The sequence below is a fragment of the Meleagris gallopavo genome, chromosome 2 (genome assembly GCF_905368555.1).
Source record: "Meleagris gallopavo chromosome 2, MGAL_WU_HG_1.1, whole genome shotgun sequence".
NCBI lineage: Eukaryota > Metazoa > Chordata > Aves > Galliformes > Phasianidae > Meleagris > Meleagris gallopavo.
In genome coordinates, this window is record NC_139405.1 from 41,297,684 (window position 1) to 41,313,073 (window position 15,390).

At 46.3% G+C, this 15,390-nt stretch overlaps 1 protein-coding gene across 8 annotated transcripts in view; it reads left to right on the forward strand.

Annotated features, from left to right (window-relative positions):
- The first annotated feature begins 2,020 nt into the window (after nucleotides 1–2,020).
- FRMD1 (FERM domain containing 1) overlaps nucleotides 2,021–15,390 on the forward strand; it is a 34,905-nt gene continuing 21,535 nt past the window's right edge. For 5 of the 8 annotated variants that reach the window (XM_085219822.1, XM_085219828.1, XM_085219827.1 and 2 more), the window contains exons 1-2: nucleotides 2,021–2,304; nucleotides 10,426–10,607. In XM_085219822.1, the coding sequence (XP_085075948.1) occupies nucleotides 10,512–10,607 (96 nt within the window). In that variant the 5' untranslated portion in view covers nucleotides 2,021–2,304; nucleotides 10,426–10,511. The other 3 variants (XM_085219823.1, XM_085219825.1, XM_085219826.1) reach the window with 3 other exon arrangements.

Consider the following 15,390-nt stretch of genomic DNA (forward strand, 5'->3'; position numbering starts at 1 on the left):
CTATTTCCTACATGCATTTTTTAGATTATCATAAGAAAAGGAAATGGATTCTTTTCCATGATTGTGAAGGCAAACTTCAGCTTTCCTTTTCACACTGTGAAATCCTTTCATCTACATGCAGTGCAGACAAGACCATGAGCAAAGACATCTGTTTATGCAAACTTTTGCTTGAAGTCCCTCTGACTTTAGCAAAACTCTGCATGAGACACATGCTTACAAAAGGAGCTCTATTTTCTCAATCAAGACTCTGCTTTATAAGAACTCTTCCAGAAATCCTGCCCCCCTCCCAGCTTCTCCTTTACAGAGAAAGCTGGTCAAACTTGCTTATCTGCACTGCAGGTAGGAGAGCTGGAGTTGACATGTTCAACAGGCAAAGCAGTGTTTCCTTGGATCATAGATATCTTCAGACTCCGATGCTTTGATGTGCCCTTTTAAAAACAAACAAGCTAACGCTATCTGCATTTTCCTGCAGTTCTGCTGTTTCTCAAAATGCAGCTTGTTTTCTCTGGGGTGACACATGTAGGCCGCCAATCGTAGGAGACCAGATATGCAGGATAATTACTAGATTTGTAATTACAGTACCATACCTGACATACTGTATTATCTTCCATTATGATCATAGCTAGCCTGGGAGCTGCCGTTGACCCACACTACAAGCCCTTCCACTTAGATTCCACAGGAAGGAAACTCAGGTGTGAGAGCATCAAGGTGGCTGATGGGAACAAGGAGGACGGCAGAACAAGGTGATGTGCCAGGACATACATAACTGCCTCAACAGCCAACACACAGCCATTTGCTCCTGCCATAGCTGAAGGATTCTGTCACATAAAGCTATGCTATGATTTTGTAAGCAAATGTAATGTTTTCTTTTTCAACTGATCAAAGCCCAGAAGCATGCAACAACCATTATTCCCATTTCTAGTTCTATGCTAGCTGTCAGGGCATGACAGAAAGTCCTACCATGAGCACCTTGCTGGCTTTGCTGCAGATTGCATGCATAGTGTTGGGCAAAATAAGTAAGAAGTTCAACAACAGAGCTTAAATGCAGGCACCAGATTCTCAGTCCATTCTGGAAAGGGAGGAGACCTAGGTGATGATATACACAATGCTGACTCTAACAATGGATTGTGCCCTGAGACCATCTAATCAGCAACAAAACAGACTGCTCTTCCAGCAAAAAAGCTTGAGCTTTCTGTTCTTTGGGTGAGCTGCATCGGCTTAGTACTCTAAAGTGCCTCACAGCTGTGCTGCAGCAAAGGGAGCAAAGGAGACAGAGGACTGGAAATGGGAAAGAATAAAAGGAAAGGACAGCCAGGCATCTTTCTATGGGCAGTAGGGAAGGACAGCTGTATGAATCAATATGAAAGAACCAGAGATGACATTGGCCTTCTTTCAGAAACCGCGCTAAAAAGCAAACACACAAGAAGGATGGGGTGTTTAACAGAGCACCTTCCTCCCAAGTATGTTGCTTCTTACCCAGTCAGGTGCAAGGGCTGTGCACAACGTGAAGTGTTTCCAGATCTGATACTGACTTTTCAACTGCACTTTTAAAACCATTTTATTATAACCCCTTAGCCAGCACCGCACTGCCGGCCTGGCCATGGGAGAGCGGCCCGGAACTGCTTCTCATGCCCTGCTGGGATCGCTCTCTGTTCAAATCCCATCTCCACGTGCTCTATGACAGCCGATAACGCCCGCAGACTGCACCGCCACAACACCCGTGAATAAAACCACGTCCGGATGCAGACAAAACACCCTCCGGCAAACACCGGACAGCCCGAGACTAGGCGAGGCGACCAAAGGCCACAGACACGGCCGCAGGGCATCCCCGGTTGCAATCGGGCACAGCCGTGTTTCTTCTTCCTCGCCGCGCCCCAGCGGGCGTAGCCGGGCGTTACCGACCGAGCCGGCCCCCAACACCTCCCTTAGTGGCAGGGTGCGGATCGACGGCGTCGCTAACCAATCAGAGACCGCTCCGCTAGTAAGTCCCGCCGACTGCTTGCCCGGCTCCGCCAATCCGCTCACGCGGCGGAGCGGCGGACGTGAGTGAAGATGGGGGAGCGCCGCGCGAAGTGTCCGCGTGCCGCCACTCCACGTGGGCGCCCCCGCCGGGGAAGAGCGGGGCGGGACGGGACCCACGGCCCCGCCCCTCCGCAGGGCCCCGCCCCTACCTCTGCTTCCCCCGGCGGGGTACCGGGGGGAGCCCGGCGCTGAGCGCTGCCGGTCGGGGTGCTATCGCTGTCGGCTCGGTACGCGTCGGATGCAACCCCAGACGGAACGGCGGAGCCCCGAGGGCGTCCCGCGGTGAGTGCGGGGATCCCGCGCCCCCACCGCTTGGGGTTCCTCTCGCGGCACAGGGGACAAAGGACGGAGCCCTAGAGCGGGGCGGCCCCGGTGCGTGTTGAGGGCGGGCAGGGAGCCCCGCAGGCTGCCCCGAGAGCGGGGCCGGCGCTGCCGGTGTGAGCCCGTCCCGGTGACTGCGCGGCGGGAGCTCGGGGTGCACCCGGCTGGGCTGGAGCTGCTCGGCTCCGGCTGTCCCGCGTTGTCCGTGCTGAGCTGCGGAGGTGCCGCGCCCTGACGGTAAGCACCTAAAAATCACAGGGGTTACTATGAGAGAAAGTAACACGCGTGTATCTCTGGCAGTGGTCACCTTTGCTATGATGTCCAAAACAAGGCTTTCAAAGGCTGGTGTCCCTGTTTGTTTGTTCAGGTGTTTTAAAATCTTTTCTGTCTAGTTCCCGGGAAGCTCGGAGTGGCCGTAGAATGCCGTGGCCTCGCTGTGCTGGTTATTTTTTGCTCTAATTGCGATATGCTCTCAGTCAGGCGTGCTGCCTGCTGTTCTCGTGATGCCGGGGCTTTGCCTGGGTCTATGGACCTCAGATCGGGGAGACCCAGCAGGGGGAAAAGGTGTTTACTCATACCCCCTTCCCTTTCCTTTTAAAAGTGAAGATGAGCAAATGCAGAACAGGTCTCCATCAGACACCGTGTGATGGAGTTCTACAGTTGCCCTACTGTTAGTCCAGTTCAAGACAGTGTAAATGACTTGCTTGCCTGCTGTGCTCTGGGGTTACGCTGCTTCTTTTCCTACAGGAATTCTCTTGCTGCTCCTCAATGCTCTTGGAGGTGTTTAGCAGTGGCACCTTAATTCTTAGAAACTGAGCATGGAGAAGGTGTGGGCCAGATCCTGAAGTCCCCAAGAGGAGCTGCTTCTTGGAGAACTTTAGGAGGAGGATCTTTTTTTTAAGGAACTCCTTACTCTTGCTTTTCTTTTTTTCTTTTTTTTGCTGTCTTTTCTCTTTTTGCAAAACTCAGCATTGCCGCAAAAAGGAACCATTCTTTGTAAGGCTGTTTGTCCTCATTCTGTTTCTTTTTTTGGGCTGTGCCTTCCTGTTTCCACATCTTTTTGCTGAAGGTAGCTGCTGGCAGCAGCATGTGTGATCCCTGAAGCTGCATTTGTTCCTATAGGCCCCGTTTGTGATGTTGGCATTAGTTCTGTCAAAGTATGGGCAGATAGGTGATTTCACATTTGTAACAGAAGCAGGCTGTGTTCCAATCAGAGCTTTCTCTCTCTATTCTGGAAGTTCCTCTGTTTTACATATTCAGAGCAGAGAGGAGTATTGGTTTAAGATAAGCTGCACTTTTCGGGGAGGGAAAAAGTTAGAAGCAGGTGGATGCAGAAGCTGAATGGTTGGTGTGGATGTTCAGATTTGGATTTGAGTGCCATGAGATGAGCAGTGGACTTTCTCCCTCCTTCAGAGAAGCAAACCAGTTTTTTTACCCAGTTCTTACTACCTCAAAGGGTTACTTATGTAATACAGTGGTAAAAGCGTGTCTGTTCTTATCCATCTTGCAGTTCAGGGTATTACCTCTGAAGTTATAATGATGTCTTTATTTCTCTTAAATAGCTTATAGTGCGTTTACTTCTAAAACTGATATAAGATCTTGGTTTGTTTGTTTGTTTGTTTTTTGACAGCTCTACGGAATATTTTGGGTGGCTTGGTTCCAATTCAGCCCAGTATAGCTGAAATATAGAAATTCCACCACAGTGGAACTATTTCTGCAAAGACAGTCTTGCAGAAGAATTTTCTCAGCTGTTTTTGAGTTTGATTACATGAGAGTTCAAACAATAGATTAAGCAAGTATTTAATAAACTGACTTGTGAGAATCACTGTTTATTAGCCTTGATAGACTCAATGGAGAAATATGTTCCCCGTTAGAGAATTAGCTGATAGGCTTTTGGGTTACGAGATCTCAACTGTTTTCAATTAGCATGACAGAGAAACACGCTTTTCTCTTGAGTCTCTGGAAGAGAGATCAGGTCTTGCTGTTCCATGCTCTCACTGTGCTTCCTGAACATCCCAACAGCTGCAGGAGCAGGGAACAAGCCTCATTCTCCCTTCTTATTAAGACCTTGCTGCAGCTCTCCACCTGTGCTTTGCTTCTCCTGTTTCACCTACATACAAAAGGTGAGCAGTCTCTCATAAATAAAGGTTGCACTACTTGGCGGAGGTGTGCAGGGAAAGCACCAAAGTGGAGTACCTTCTGTTGCTCCCCTTCACACTGAGGCAGCAGACTCTGCCTGGTACTGTCTGTACTGCACTCTGGACTGCCTGTGTATGCATGCCCGTGAGTTAGCTTTCTGTACTGATCTTTCTCCAAAGGGATGTGTCCTTGTGTTTGGGTGTGGGCAAGCTTTTGGTGAGACTGAACGGCTGCTGAAGCAATTTGCTTTGCTTAATCTTGGAAGGATTCATGTGATGCTGCCTTGGTCACTCAGCTGAAAGAACAGAGCTTTGCACTTCCATGTAAGCTTTCTTTGCAGCAGCTTCATGTGTTGTGTCCTGGACACTGAAGCTGTTTCACATACTGTGCTGTATTTCACTGATTCGTTCTTATGCGTCTGCATTTGCCTAAGCCATTTGATTCCTTCACATAGTACGTAATCATAAACACTAATTCACATATGTGATTTTTGAAACCTGAGGAAGTCCTGTGACTGTTAATCAGTAAAAGGACCCCAGCTGTAGATTGTGAGGAAATAAACAAATTCATTGTAATGAGAACCTTCACGCTGGTAGTCAGGCATGATGAGGAAATGCTGTATTTGCATTACCAATCAATGAGCAGGCAGGGTCAGTTCAACCATTGCTGTTTCTGATGTTGACAGCAGAAAGTCTTCCCAGGAACATGGCATGCTGCAAAGGAGATGTGTGTTCTCACTGCAGACATTTAATGTTCAAAGGATGTATATTGCAAAGTTTTGCACGTTTCTATTAATGCACTTTAAAAGGCTGCGTACCTTTGTGCACAGAAACTCAAAGGCAGACACAGACTTGGAAGTGATGGAAAACCTTGCTCCCTCATGAGATCATAATTTGTCCCTTTTGCTTGGAGGCTGTAATGCTCATTGTTTCTCTCAAAGACTTCTGAATTCAGTTCTGTTTTTGGGGAAGGATTAAGCCCAGGTGATTCATGCTGAGCTCTCTTCATGGGAAATAAAGTGCTGAAGTGCTTTTCTCATCCCAGGAGCAGCCAGATAGAAACATGGCAGCCACCCACATGGTCCTGCCCTCACAGCCTCCTCACCTCCATACTACAGGAGCATGTGTGTCCTTTGCTGCTTTGCTTTCAGCTGAGCCTTTTTCCCTTCCTTGAAGACTGTTTTGCAGGTGTCAGTGTGTGTACAAAAACATGTGTCTCTTGGCTTCCAAAGAGCGCTGCATCACCACTGAGGAGAGTTGTCCCCTGCCTCTAAGCAGAAGTAGGGCAGCCCATAAAGTGGCATACCACCACGATCACAGGTCAGGAATAGGTGTCGTGGGAATTCTGGGGGAACCCATCTTCCTGAGCACACTGGCCATGTTCTAGGAGAGGCAGAGCAAAGCGGAAGAGGTAGAAACCCAAGAGAGCACTTCTTGCTCTAGCGCTCACTTTTGATGCTTGAAGTGAGGTGGGAAAACTTCACAGCACACAGGTGGAGTGTGGGGCAGTCATGCCTAAGAGCTGTGTCTAATCCTGCAATAGGACTACAAACAAAGAGTTTTCCTCTCTATTGTTAAAGCTCAATGACGTTGGAGAGTGCTGTTTGTACAAAAGGGAAAGAAAAAGGATGTTAGTTGGCATCTAAGACCAGTATTCAGCAACTTCCCCATCTGTCCCCAAAGATACGTGGTGAGAATGAACTCTACCAGGACTCCACAGCCCTGGAGTTCTTGAAGGCATTTCCTATTGGTCCTTTTGAAAATCCCAGAAGTGAGAGCTGGGCCCACATCCTATCCATGCAGGTGTGCTGTGCTCAGATGTAGCAGATGCAAAAGACCTGCTGCAGTTGCATCTCCCTAGTCTATGAACCGAATGCCAATCATTTCTGCTGACAGTGTTGCATCTTTCTTGTGGCCAGACTGCATCTATTCTGAGATCCTGTCTTTTGGAGCACCCAGGGAAAATTTTGTCATCTCATGGGCTAGTCAAGGGAGTTGTATGGGGACTCAGGTTGTTGAGAAGAGCTAATACATGCCACTTGTATGTCCTTGTTCAGCCTGGAAAAGAGAAGGCTGCAGGATGACCTCATTGCAGCTTTCCAGTACCTAAAGGGAGCCTACAAACAGGAGGGGAGTCAAATCTTTGAAGGTAATGGCAGGACAAGGAGAAATGGTTTTAAGTTGAAAGAGGGAAGATTTAGGCTGGATATCAGAGGGAAGTTCTTCACAGAGAGAGTGGTGAGGTGCTGCAACAGGCTGCGCAGAGAGGCTATGGATGCCTCATCCCTGGAGGTGCTCAAGGCCAGGTTAGATGGGGCCCTGGGCAGTCTGGTCTAGTATTAAATGTGGAGGTTGGCAGCCCTGCTTGCGGCAGGGAGGTTGGAGCTTGATGTCCTTGAGGTCCTTTCCAATCAATTCTATGATTCTTTGCTTGCTTAGGCTTTTTCTTACTCTGTTTTTGTTACTCTGTCTTACAGTGTATATTTGAAGGGAAAAAAGATATAGGTGAGGGAGGTTCTCAGTTTTAAGGCTGTATTTTATCATCAGGTTGAGGCAACATGAGCGTGGGTTGCTGCACAAAGGTAGGCTTCTTTCCAGGCAGCTGCCTATCTGCCTTGCTGCACAGCTGGCTTGATTAGAGCTACCTAAGCTGATTGTGGAACGGCAGTCTAGGAGTCCGGTTGTCTTAGAAGCATAAGACATCTGTGAAAAACATTAAGAAGAGTCTTAGCATTTCTGAGCAGTCCTTGACAGAACTCGGTAGGGCCAGTCTGCTGTGGTTTCATCGGGAATGTGCTAAGTGTTCATTTCTGTCAGTAGTAGCAAAACAAGCTTTCCCAAGATACTTTACTATAATAAACCTTCAAAACCGTGCTTTCAGGTTGCGTTCCTGGATGTTTTTGAGAGAAGCACATAATTATCTGCGCTCTTTCTTCTTGATGATTGAATTTTGTTCTGCTTTGCTTCTTAGAGTTGGTGGGCGATTCTTTCACCTATTTGTTTTTATTCCCTTGAGGTGTGCCTGTGGCAGTCCCGAGAGGCTGAAGTCAAGATTAGGGCCTAATTCCAAGCGGGCTGTGATATATAAAATAGGATTGTGCAGTTCACACTGAAGCCCAGTTTAAGTGCATGGGCTGGTTTGTATAGATGCCGTTTGGGGATCTGAAGTTACAAAGTGCAGGAAGAAGGAACTACTAACTTTTTTTCTCCTTGCCACCTTAGACCAGAAAGAAAGGTGGATTTCAAACTTGCTTATGGAAATGCAACAACCAATCTCATCTCCAAAGGATTCTCTTGCTTCTACTGCTGTTGCTAACTCCACCAATTCCCGTTTTTACTAACTGAACACTGTAGCCCTGCTCTGCTGCTGGGAGGCAGCTTGTGGGGCCGTGGGTAGAGGAGCAGAAGATTAGGGTTCTTACTAATTAGTTTTTACAGCCGTGTTTGACCTGTTTAATCGGAGTAGTGTTGAAATTAATGGCAGGCTTATTGTCCAAAGCTCTGATGCACGTGTATTTAGGTAGAATAAAATAAACAGTGCTAAATAAACTGTAGGCACTAAAAAGATGCCTGACTGATACCAGAAGAGTAGGAATATAAAGCATCTTTGACTGTTTCACTGACAGGCCTTTGACTAAGCAATTACATCTCAAAATGGACTTCTCTGGGAGCAAAATCATGGAAAGATGTTATTTAAAAAAAGAAATCAAAACAAACAAACAAAAAAAGGCCAACCCAAACAAACTGTAGAGTGTCCCAGAGGCCAATGATTGACTTCAGCTTTTATTAATTCATCTGCAGTGCATTTGCCAGAGCTTTTAGGGTTTAATTGAGGTTAAGAGGTTGGAATCTCTGGTAAACAAAAGAATGGCATATGGGCAGTCTGAAATTGTGTATGTTTAAGTAAGAGCATTCCTTCTGGCCACTTGTTATGGTTGGACAGTTATTCTTGGCTTTTTTGTGTGTGTGTGTGTGTGTGTGTGTTCAGTATAAGCGTGCACTGCTAGCAAGTTAATGATTCATTAAGTTTTATCACATTCTAGCATACCTCTGAAGAAGAGAAAGCTGATCTGGGCTTGTGTTTGACCTCCCCCTTCAGATTAAGGACATCGCTTCTTTAACCTCTTACCTGCTGCAGGGTTGAAGAGCTCATTTGTTGTAAAACATTGGAAAAAATATCTCCCTGTCCATTCACAGCATCACAGAATTGCAGGAGCTGGAAGGGAACTCTGGAGACCATCTTGCCCAACCCCCTGCTAATGCACCCTGCTAATGCAGGGTCCCTTTCTGACTTCCCATCTCCCACAATCTACAGTTGTCCATTTGAAATTTTAGGAGAACAAAGCAAGTGTGAATAGGATGAGCCGTGATTAACAGAGGGTATGAGGAAATAGGGTTCAGTTTCTCGAATTATCCACAGGGGAAAAAAAAGTCAGTTTATTTTTACTTTTTCGCCTTTTCTGACTTGTGTTACAGGCTGTGTGAATGCTTGTCCCCTTGTGAGTGAAGACATGGGCCATAGTGCAATAGTTTGACAATCGAAACAAACCTACTTACAGTGGAAAGCTTGAGCTCATAACTCTGAGGTTCTTATACTATCCATAAAGTTTATGGAGCGCATGACATCAGATGACAATAAAAAGTGACCTGTCACCCTCAAGTCATTCTATAGACGTCTGGTATTTATATACAGCTGTTCACAGTGTGTAGCCTGGGACCCAGGAGAGCTCATTGGTATAATTATATTGATGGAGGAGGATGAATGAGAGATTTTCTCCAAATGTTTCATTACCTGGAAGCTTTGACCTCTTCTCATCCGGGAAGTCAAATGTCTTTTCTGTGTGCTTATAATTTAGAGCAACCTTCATTTTAAAGATCCTAGTTCCCGTTTATTACTTTTTTTCAAAGTCTGAATTAATAATAACTTGGTCCTTTAATGGCACTCCCTCCTTTATTAGTAAGTTTTGTATGCTTTGCTCTCAGAATGATTTCTATAGAAAACATATACAACACTTCTTAATAAAGCAATGCTTTATATGCCAGCTCAAGCAAGGGAGGAGGTGCATGGAGCAGCTTTTGCAGTTGTAGGAGGACACTTACAGCTCTTCTGCTTGATTCAAAAACAAAGCAGAAAGCATGTAGCATTCTGATGCAGGCTGTGCAGTGACCAACAGCGAAAAGGTGGCAACAGGTAGCTGTGGGGAGTGCTGTGTAACCTCCCATAGCAATGGGAAGAAGATACGTGCTGTTGTGCTTCTGCGCACGAATTCAGTTTCCCTCTCATGTTTCTGTGGTTATTGTAGCTTCAGCTCTGAGTTGCTTGTGCAGCTCCCAGGCAGCCGCATTTTCGATGCTGTTCCAGCAGCTTTTTCCCAAAAGTGAAAACCTCCCAACTGTGCTGCCAGGGTTCGGCCCTTGGGAGGAGGCAAAAAATGAGGAGTGGTGGCTCAGCCTTGGAAGCTGATGAGTTCACTTGAGTATGAGGGCAGCGATTTCCTGGGGATCAGGGCTGGGCAGAAGGGATCCTAGTTCAGATGACGTGCTCTGCGCTGACAGCTTGTCAAAATCCTCCACTTCAGGTGGCATCAAGGAGATGTCCCAGATGAAGAACGTGGCACTCCCTTTTGCTCATAGGCTTTTTCAGGCAGTGTCCTGTGGCATCATCTGTCTCGTTGCTTACGTACATCTCAGTCTTGTTTTGGGTTCATAGATCTGATTGCTTTATGGCACTCTGCTCTGCCTCTCAGACTATGTAAAGGTTATCTCTGCCCAGTTTGTGCCACAATGCCATCAGAAACATTGACAGTGACCTTGTGAAATGGGTGAGTCAGGTTCCACTGAGACTTGCCCTCTCGGCACAGCGCAGCCAACCTCAGCCAGCAGTGGGGCAGAGCTGCAACTGCAAGGCCTCACCACAGCCTCACTGACACTCTCCCCTTCCCAGCAGGTGCATGGGATGAAGGGAGCCTGACGCCTATCCACACCGGAGACACCAGGTGCTGCTGGCGGGGCCACACGGAGCTGCCCGCCATGAGCCGGGCACTGCTGTCTGGCAGGATGCACCCTGAGGGCCGCAGCGTCTGCGTCTTTCTGCCTGACCGGGAGCAGCTCAGCCTGACTGTGGGGGTGAGTGGCTCTCGAGGGATGCCGGGAGGCCTCGCTCCGGGCCAAGGCTGGCTTTGTTAGCTGCTGTTTTTCTCTCAAAGCCTGGTCTGCTGACCCAAAGGCTATTAGCCAGCTTAGTGTAATTGGCACTCCATTTTCTAATTGGGTGGTTTCAAAACGTTAGTACTGACTTACCCAAAACTTCTGGGATGGAGGTAACTTCTGTTCTTTCTCTGCTGTTATTTTGTTGGGGTTATTTTAAGCACCCACAGTGTTTTTTCCACAATTAATAAACCAGAGATTTTTTCATATTGAATCTGAAGTGTCCTGATGATTTAGCAAGCATACTTAATAATGACCATTTACACTGGTGTTTCAGCTATTTCTGCTTTGAGAGCCTGTCAGCGTCTTTCAAAGAATCCAAGGCAGAGCAAACATCTGAGGCTTTTTTTTCCCTCCTTCGAGTACTTGTACACACACTGACCACAGCTAAGTTGCTGCATTTCTTTGATCAGCTCTTCAAATACTGGAGTGCGCGTGCAGGAGTGCTGGCAGAACCCTGCTGGCTGCCTGCTTGGCACAGCCCCATGCCCACTGCAGTGCACATGGGCTCCTTGCTGCTCGCTTCTCAGCTTGCGAGAAACCAAACCAGCAGCAGTACTTCAGCTTAGGTGACAGAGCTGAGCACTCCCTTATGACTATGTGCAGTTTCCATGTGCGCTGGTGAGATTTTTCCTTTTGATTTTTATTTGCTTTCCCCTGGGATGGGGAGAGAGGGAAGGCAGGTGAGGTGAGCTGTTCTAAGTACTCAGCTGAAAACATGGCACGTGTGCTAATCTTCAAAATCCACATAGGAATTCTCCTGCCTGTTATGCCTAAATGTGGCATCACTAACGGAAAGTTCCACAAGGGCTGGTCAGAATGAGACTTCAGTAGCAAAACCTGGGGCTCTCTGCTTGCAGGTCGTCTGATCAAATTCAGCCCAGTTACCTCCCGAACTTCTGCAGTCTGTTAGTTTTGTACAAGTCACAACATGAGAATTTAATTAAGCTCCTAGGGCAGGTGCAAAGGCCAGTGATAATGGTCTGTTGAGACTGACCCTAAATCTCACCTTTTTATAGCTTTTATCAGCAAGGCTAAAGATGTGAGATAGCAGAGCCTGCCCTAAATCTCTTGAGGTGCAGACTCGCGTGCAGAAGTGCAGGCAGGGCTGATGGCATTGCCATTTGGTTTGGCTCAGCATTAAATGAGCAGAGGGTCATCCAGAGATGCCCAAAGCCCTTTCTGGTCTCATTGCTCCACCTCTGCTCCCTGCCTGGCATTTTAACTGTGGTATCGCACATCTGGCTGAGTACTGTTGTCCCAAGAGCATATGACAGCTGTGGGGCTGCCCAAGCTCCACTGTCTTTAGGCGATGTCCCACTGCAGCAGGATGTCCCATGCCCAGTCTTGGGCAGGTAGCAAGAGCTATAGTCTGTGTTTAAAATGTGACTGTGAATTGCCCTGGGCTGCAGCAGCTTGATAAAGCATAAGGAATGTCCTTTCATATTTAGTGTTTTGGGGATGGGGGGAAGGCAGCATGTCCCTGTTCCCACCTGCCTTCCTGCAGCTCCTGCAAAAAGCTAAGAGTCTTTGAATATCCCTTTCTCTGGCAGGATCTGTGACACCACATCCATCTGTAGACCTTTTAAGACATTTTCCCTCCTCACTTCTGCTGCTTCATGCTTCAGTGGTTATAAAGTTGCAAAAATATGTATGCGGAGATACCTGGGTGTGAAAGAGAATATCTGCTTGGGTCAAAACACGAGTTCTCAAAACACAGTTGTGTCCTAATTGCATAGAGAGTGAAACATAACCTCTTAAAACTGGGCAAGTCACCAAACCCAGCTTTTCATTTGGCTTCATTCTTTACCACAACACCCCTTCAAAACAACAACAAAAATCAGGATTTTGCAGCTGGAGACATCTTCTAAAAGGAACATCAAGGCAATTTTCCAGTAATATTAGTAGAACACAAATTTAATTAGCACAACCACAGACGATAGCTTGTGCATTTATTAGAATAATAATGCCACTACTTAATGTTTCCAAAGCCTTTTAACCTCCTCAATGTGGAATGCAAATACTAAATAAGGTTGGAGCTCAGTGAGGTAGGTAGGAATCATTATCCTTCCAGCAGAATAAATTATAGATCCTTTCCCCGATAAGAAAAGAGTTTATGCACATAATTCCTTTCTCCTCCTCTCATACAAATTCCATCCTTCCAGATAAGAGTTTTCCTATATGTGTTTTGTATGGTTGCATGTAGATGGAAGCCTGTTCTTTAAGTTTTTGTGCTTTTCTTAGATATTGACATTGTAGGGAAAAAAGTCGGGGCCATTTTAAAGTTTCTTCAGCCCTCATCAGATCTGTATTAATTTAAGTGTCTGCCATGGGGGTTTATTGGCTGATTTGAGGGAATGGTGAGAAAGAACACTGTTCTCTATGTATTGTCTATCACTTACATCAAAGATCTGGAGCAGCATCCAGTTTGTTCAGTTTTCTTTACCTCCCAGTGTGCTGGCTTACCTCATTTTGAACCCACTGGTCAGTACCAACTAGATTTTGTGACTGTCTCAGTAAAATTTCTGAGAAGTTTCTTTGGTGATAGCAGCTGAAAAAAATGACAGAGACCTAGAATAGTGAGGGTCAGACTGCTTCCTGTGAGGAGCAGAACAGCCAACTACTCCACCAGTGCTTAGGTGTCTCAGAAGTGCCCCCAGTTGTTGCTTGTTGCCAAGCTGGCAGAGGAGAGATGGGAATGTGAACTGAAACTTGGGAAGAAAGTCTGGTGTAGTCCTGTGTGTTTAGGGGCAGCAGGCGCAGGTCTGAAGTCTTCCAGTTATTCTGTGAGCAGCAGAGCTGGTTCTTTAAAGCATATGGACTGCTAAAATAGAGATGGGTGACCAGCATGTATGAATGCTTGCATGTAGAGTGACTCTGGAGTAGCACATGATTTTATGATCTTGCATATGATCTTATTTTTGGGTTTCTTCACACTATGAATTTTAGTCCAATCTGATGTGGAACAAAGCTGAGTATCAGGCCTCATCAGAGGAAGGAATGATGCATAATGTGTTTGGAATGGAGTCTGGCATACAAACCATGTGCAAAGGGAGGAAAGGCCAAACAGAACCACAAAAAATGGAAAATTAAAAAGGAAATATTGATTGTTCTAACAGGGGAATGTAAGAGGAGGAAACAGAGATTGCAGGTGTTATCAGTATTGCATAGCTATGAAGTTTGGGAGTAAAACTGGATACAGTAGGAAAATACCAAAAGGAGAATGGACAAGGTGGTAGATCACATACCTGCTGTGCAAGAAACCTCATTGAATTGCTGCTTTTGAGATGAGTGTTGCAAAATGTTCTTCAGTTCATAGAAGTAAATATCTTCCAGCAAGTTTTTCTTCCCTTAGGTGTGAAAGCATGTCACAAAATATACCTATTTATATAGCTTTTACATAGTCATGTGCTCCTAGTGACTGATGCATGTGCATAATCATTCCAGCTACAGGTAGGTCATCCAGTCCTTCCCAGAAAGGAGAACAAGCACAGAGCTTGCTTTCTTGAGAAAGGAGGCCAGCTACAACTACGTCTTTTTGGTGAACGAGTACCACTTTTAGGTCTGAGACCACACCCTTACCGTTTGGGGGTCTTACAGAATTGCATGTTATCACCTCTCATCCTAAAGTTTGTGTTGCACACATGTTGGTGTAGTGCAGGTTTCAAAGCTTTGGGTGAAGCATTAGTGAGTGGCTGGTTGGTGGTGCATTGTCAAGAAGAAAAAACAAAGCAGGCAAACAAAAAACGTCAGTGACCTCATTTCCCATTGTCCGTAACTAGTGACATGGTACACCCTGGGGCAGGGAGGAGAGTGGAACCTGCTTCTGGGCAGCATGGCATGCCAACCCTAAAAGGGCTTGAGGAATTATGGTGGCAGTTAATTTGGTGATGATTACACTGCAGGCAAGTTCAGAGAGAGACTTCTGTTTTCTTCTTGGGATGGCAGCTTCTGGTGCTGCTGCTTGGTATTGTCCAACAGTGGCACAGGAGGACAGCTGAGAGATTGTGGCTGATTTCACAGCAGCTGGCTGCACCCCAGGCAGCACTTTGGTTGTCTGTCTCAGTACTGTTTTGCTCTCTGCAGCTGTTCTGGCTCAGAACTCCTCCCATGTCTCTTGAGGGTTGGGGATTTGTGGGATTTTGCTAGTCTGTTGAGTTGTACTCCTGAGGTAGAGTATAGTGAGGGAAACAAGGCTATAAATGAGAGGAGATCTAATAGGGGAGCTTTCCAGTCACTGTACACATCCTTGCCACATGCAAGTAGCCCATAACACCACTTTGCTGAGGGAGCTTGTACTGGACCGGTCTCCGTTTGGCAAGGAAATAGGCAATTGATGACAGCTTCTGAAAATGCAGATGTTTAATTGTTGTGTGACCAGAAGTCAGTGGCAGACAGAATAAGCTGTTCTGTGTGGAGTAGAGAGCAACATCGTTTGTACCCCACAAGGCATTTCAGGTAAATGTAGGAATGCAGTCTTGGCTTTCTTTGTGTACTTTTGTTTTTAGTTCTCTTGAATGAAAGTTTTGTTGTTTCTCATAATCTCTGAAAAAACATTTATACAAGAGACCAGTGTTTTGATTTCTATATTTACAAACTTTTTCCATGAGAGTACCTGTCAGTAGCACTGCACAAAGCTAGCACTCCAGAATTCTCTTTACCCAACAATGCCAATAAATAGGAGATCTGAATTCATATCTGA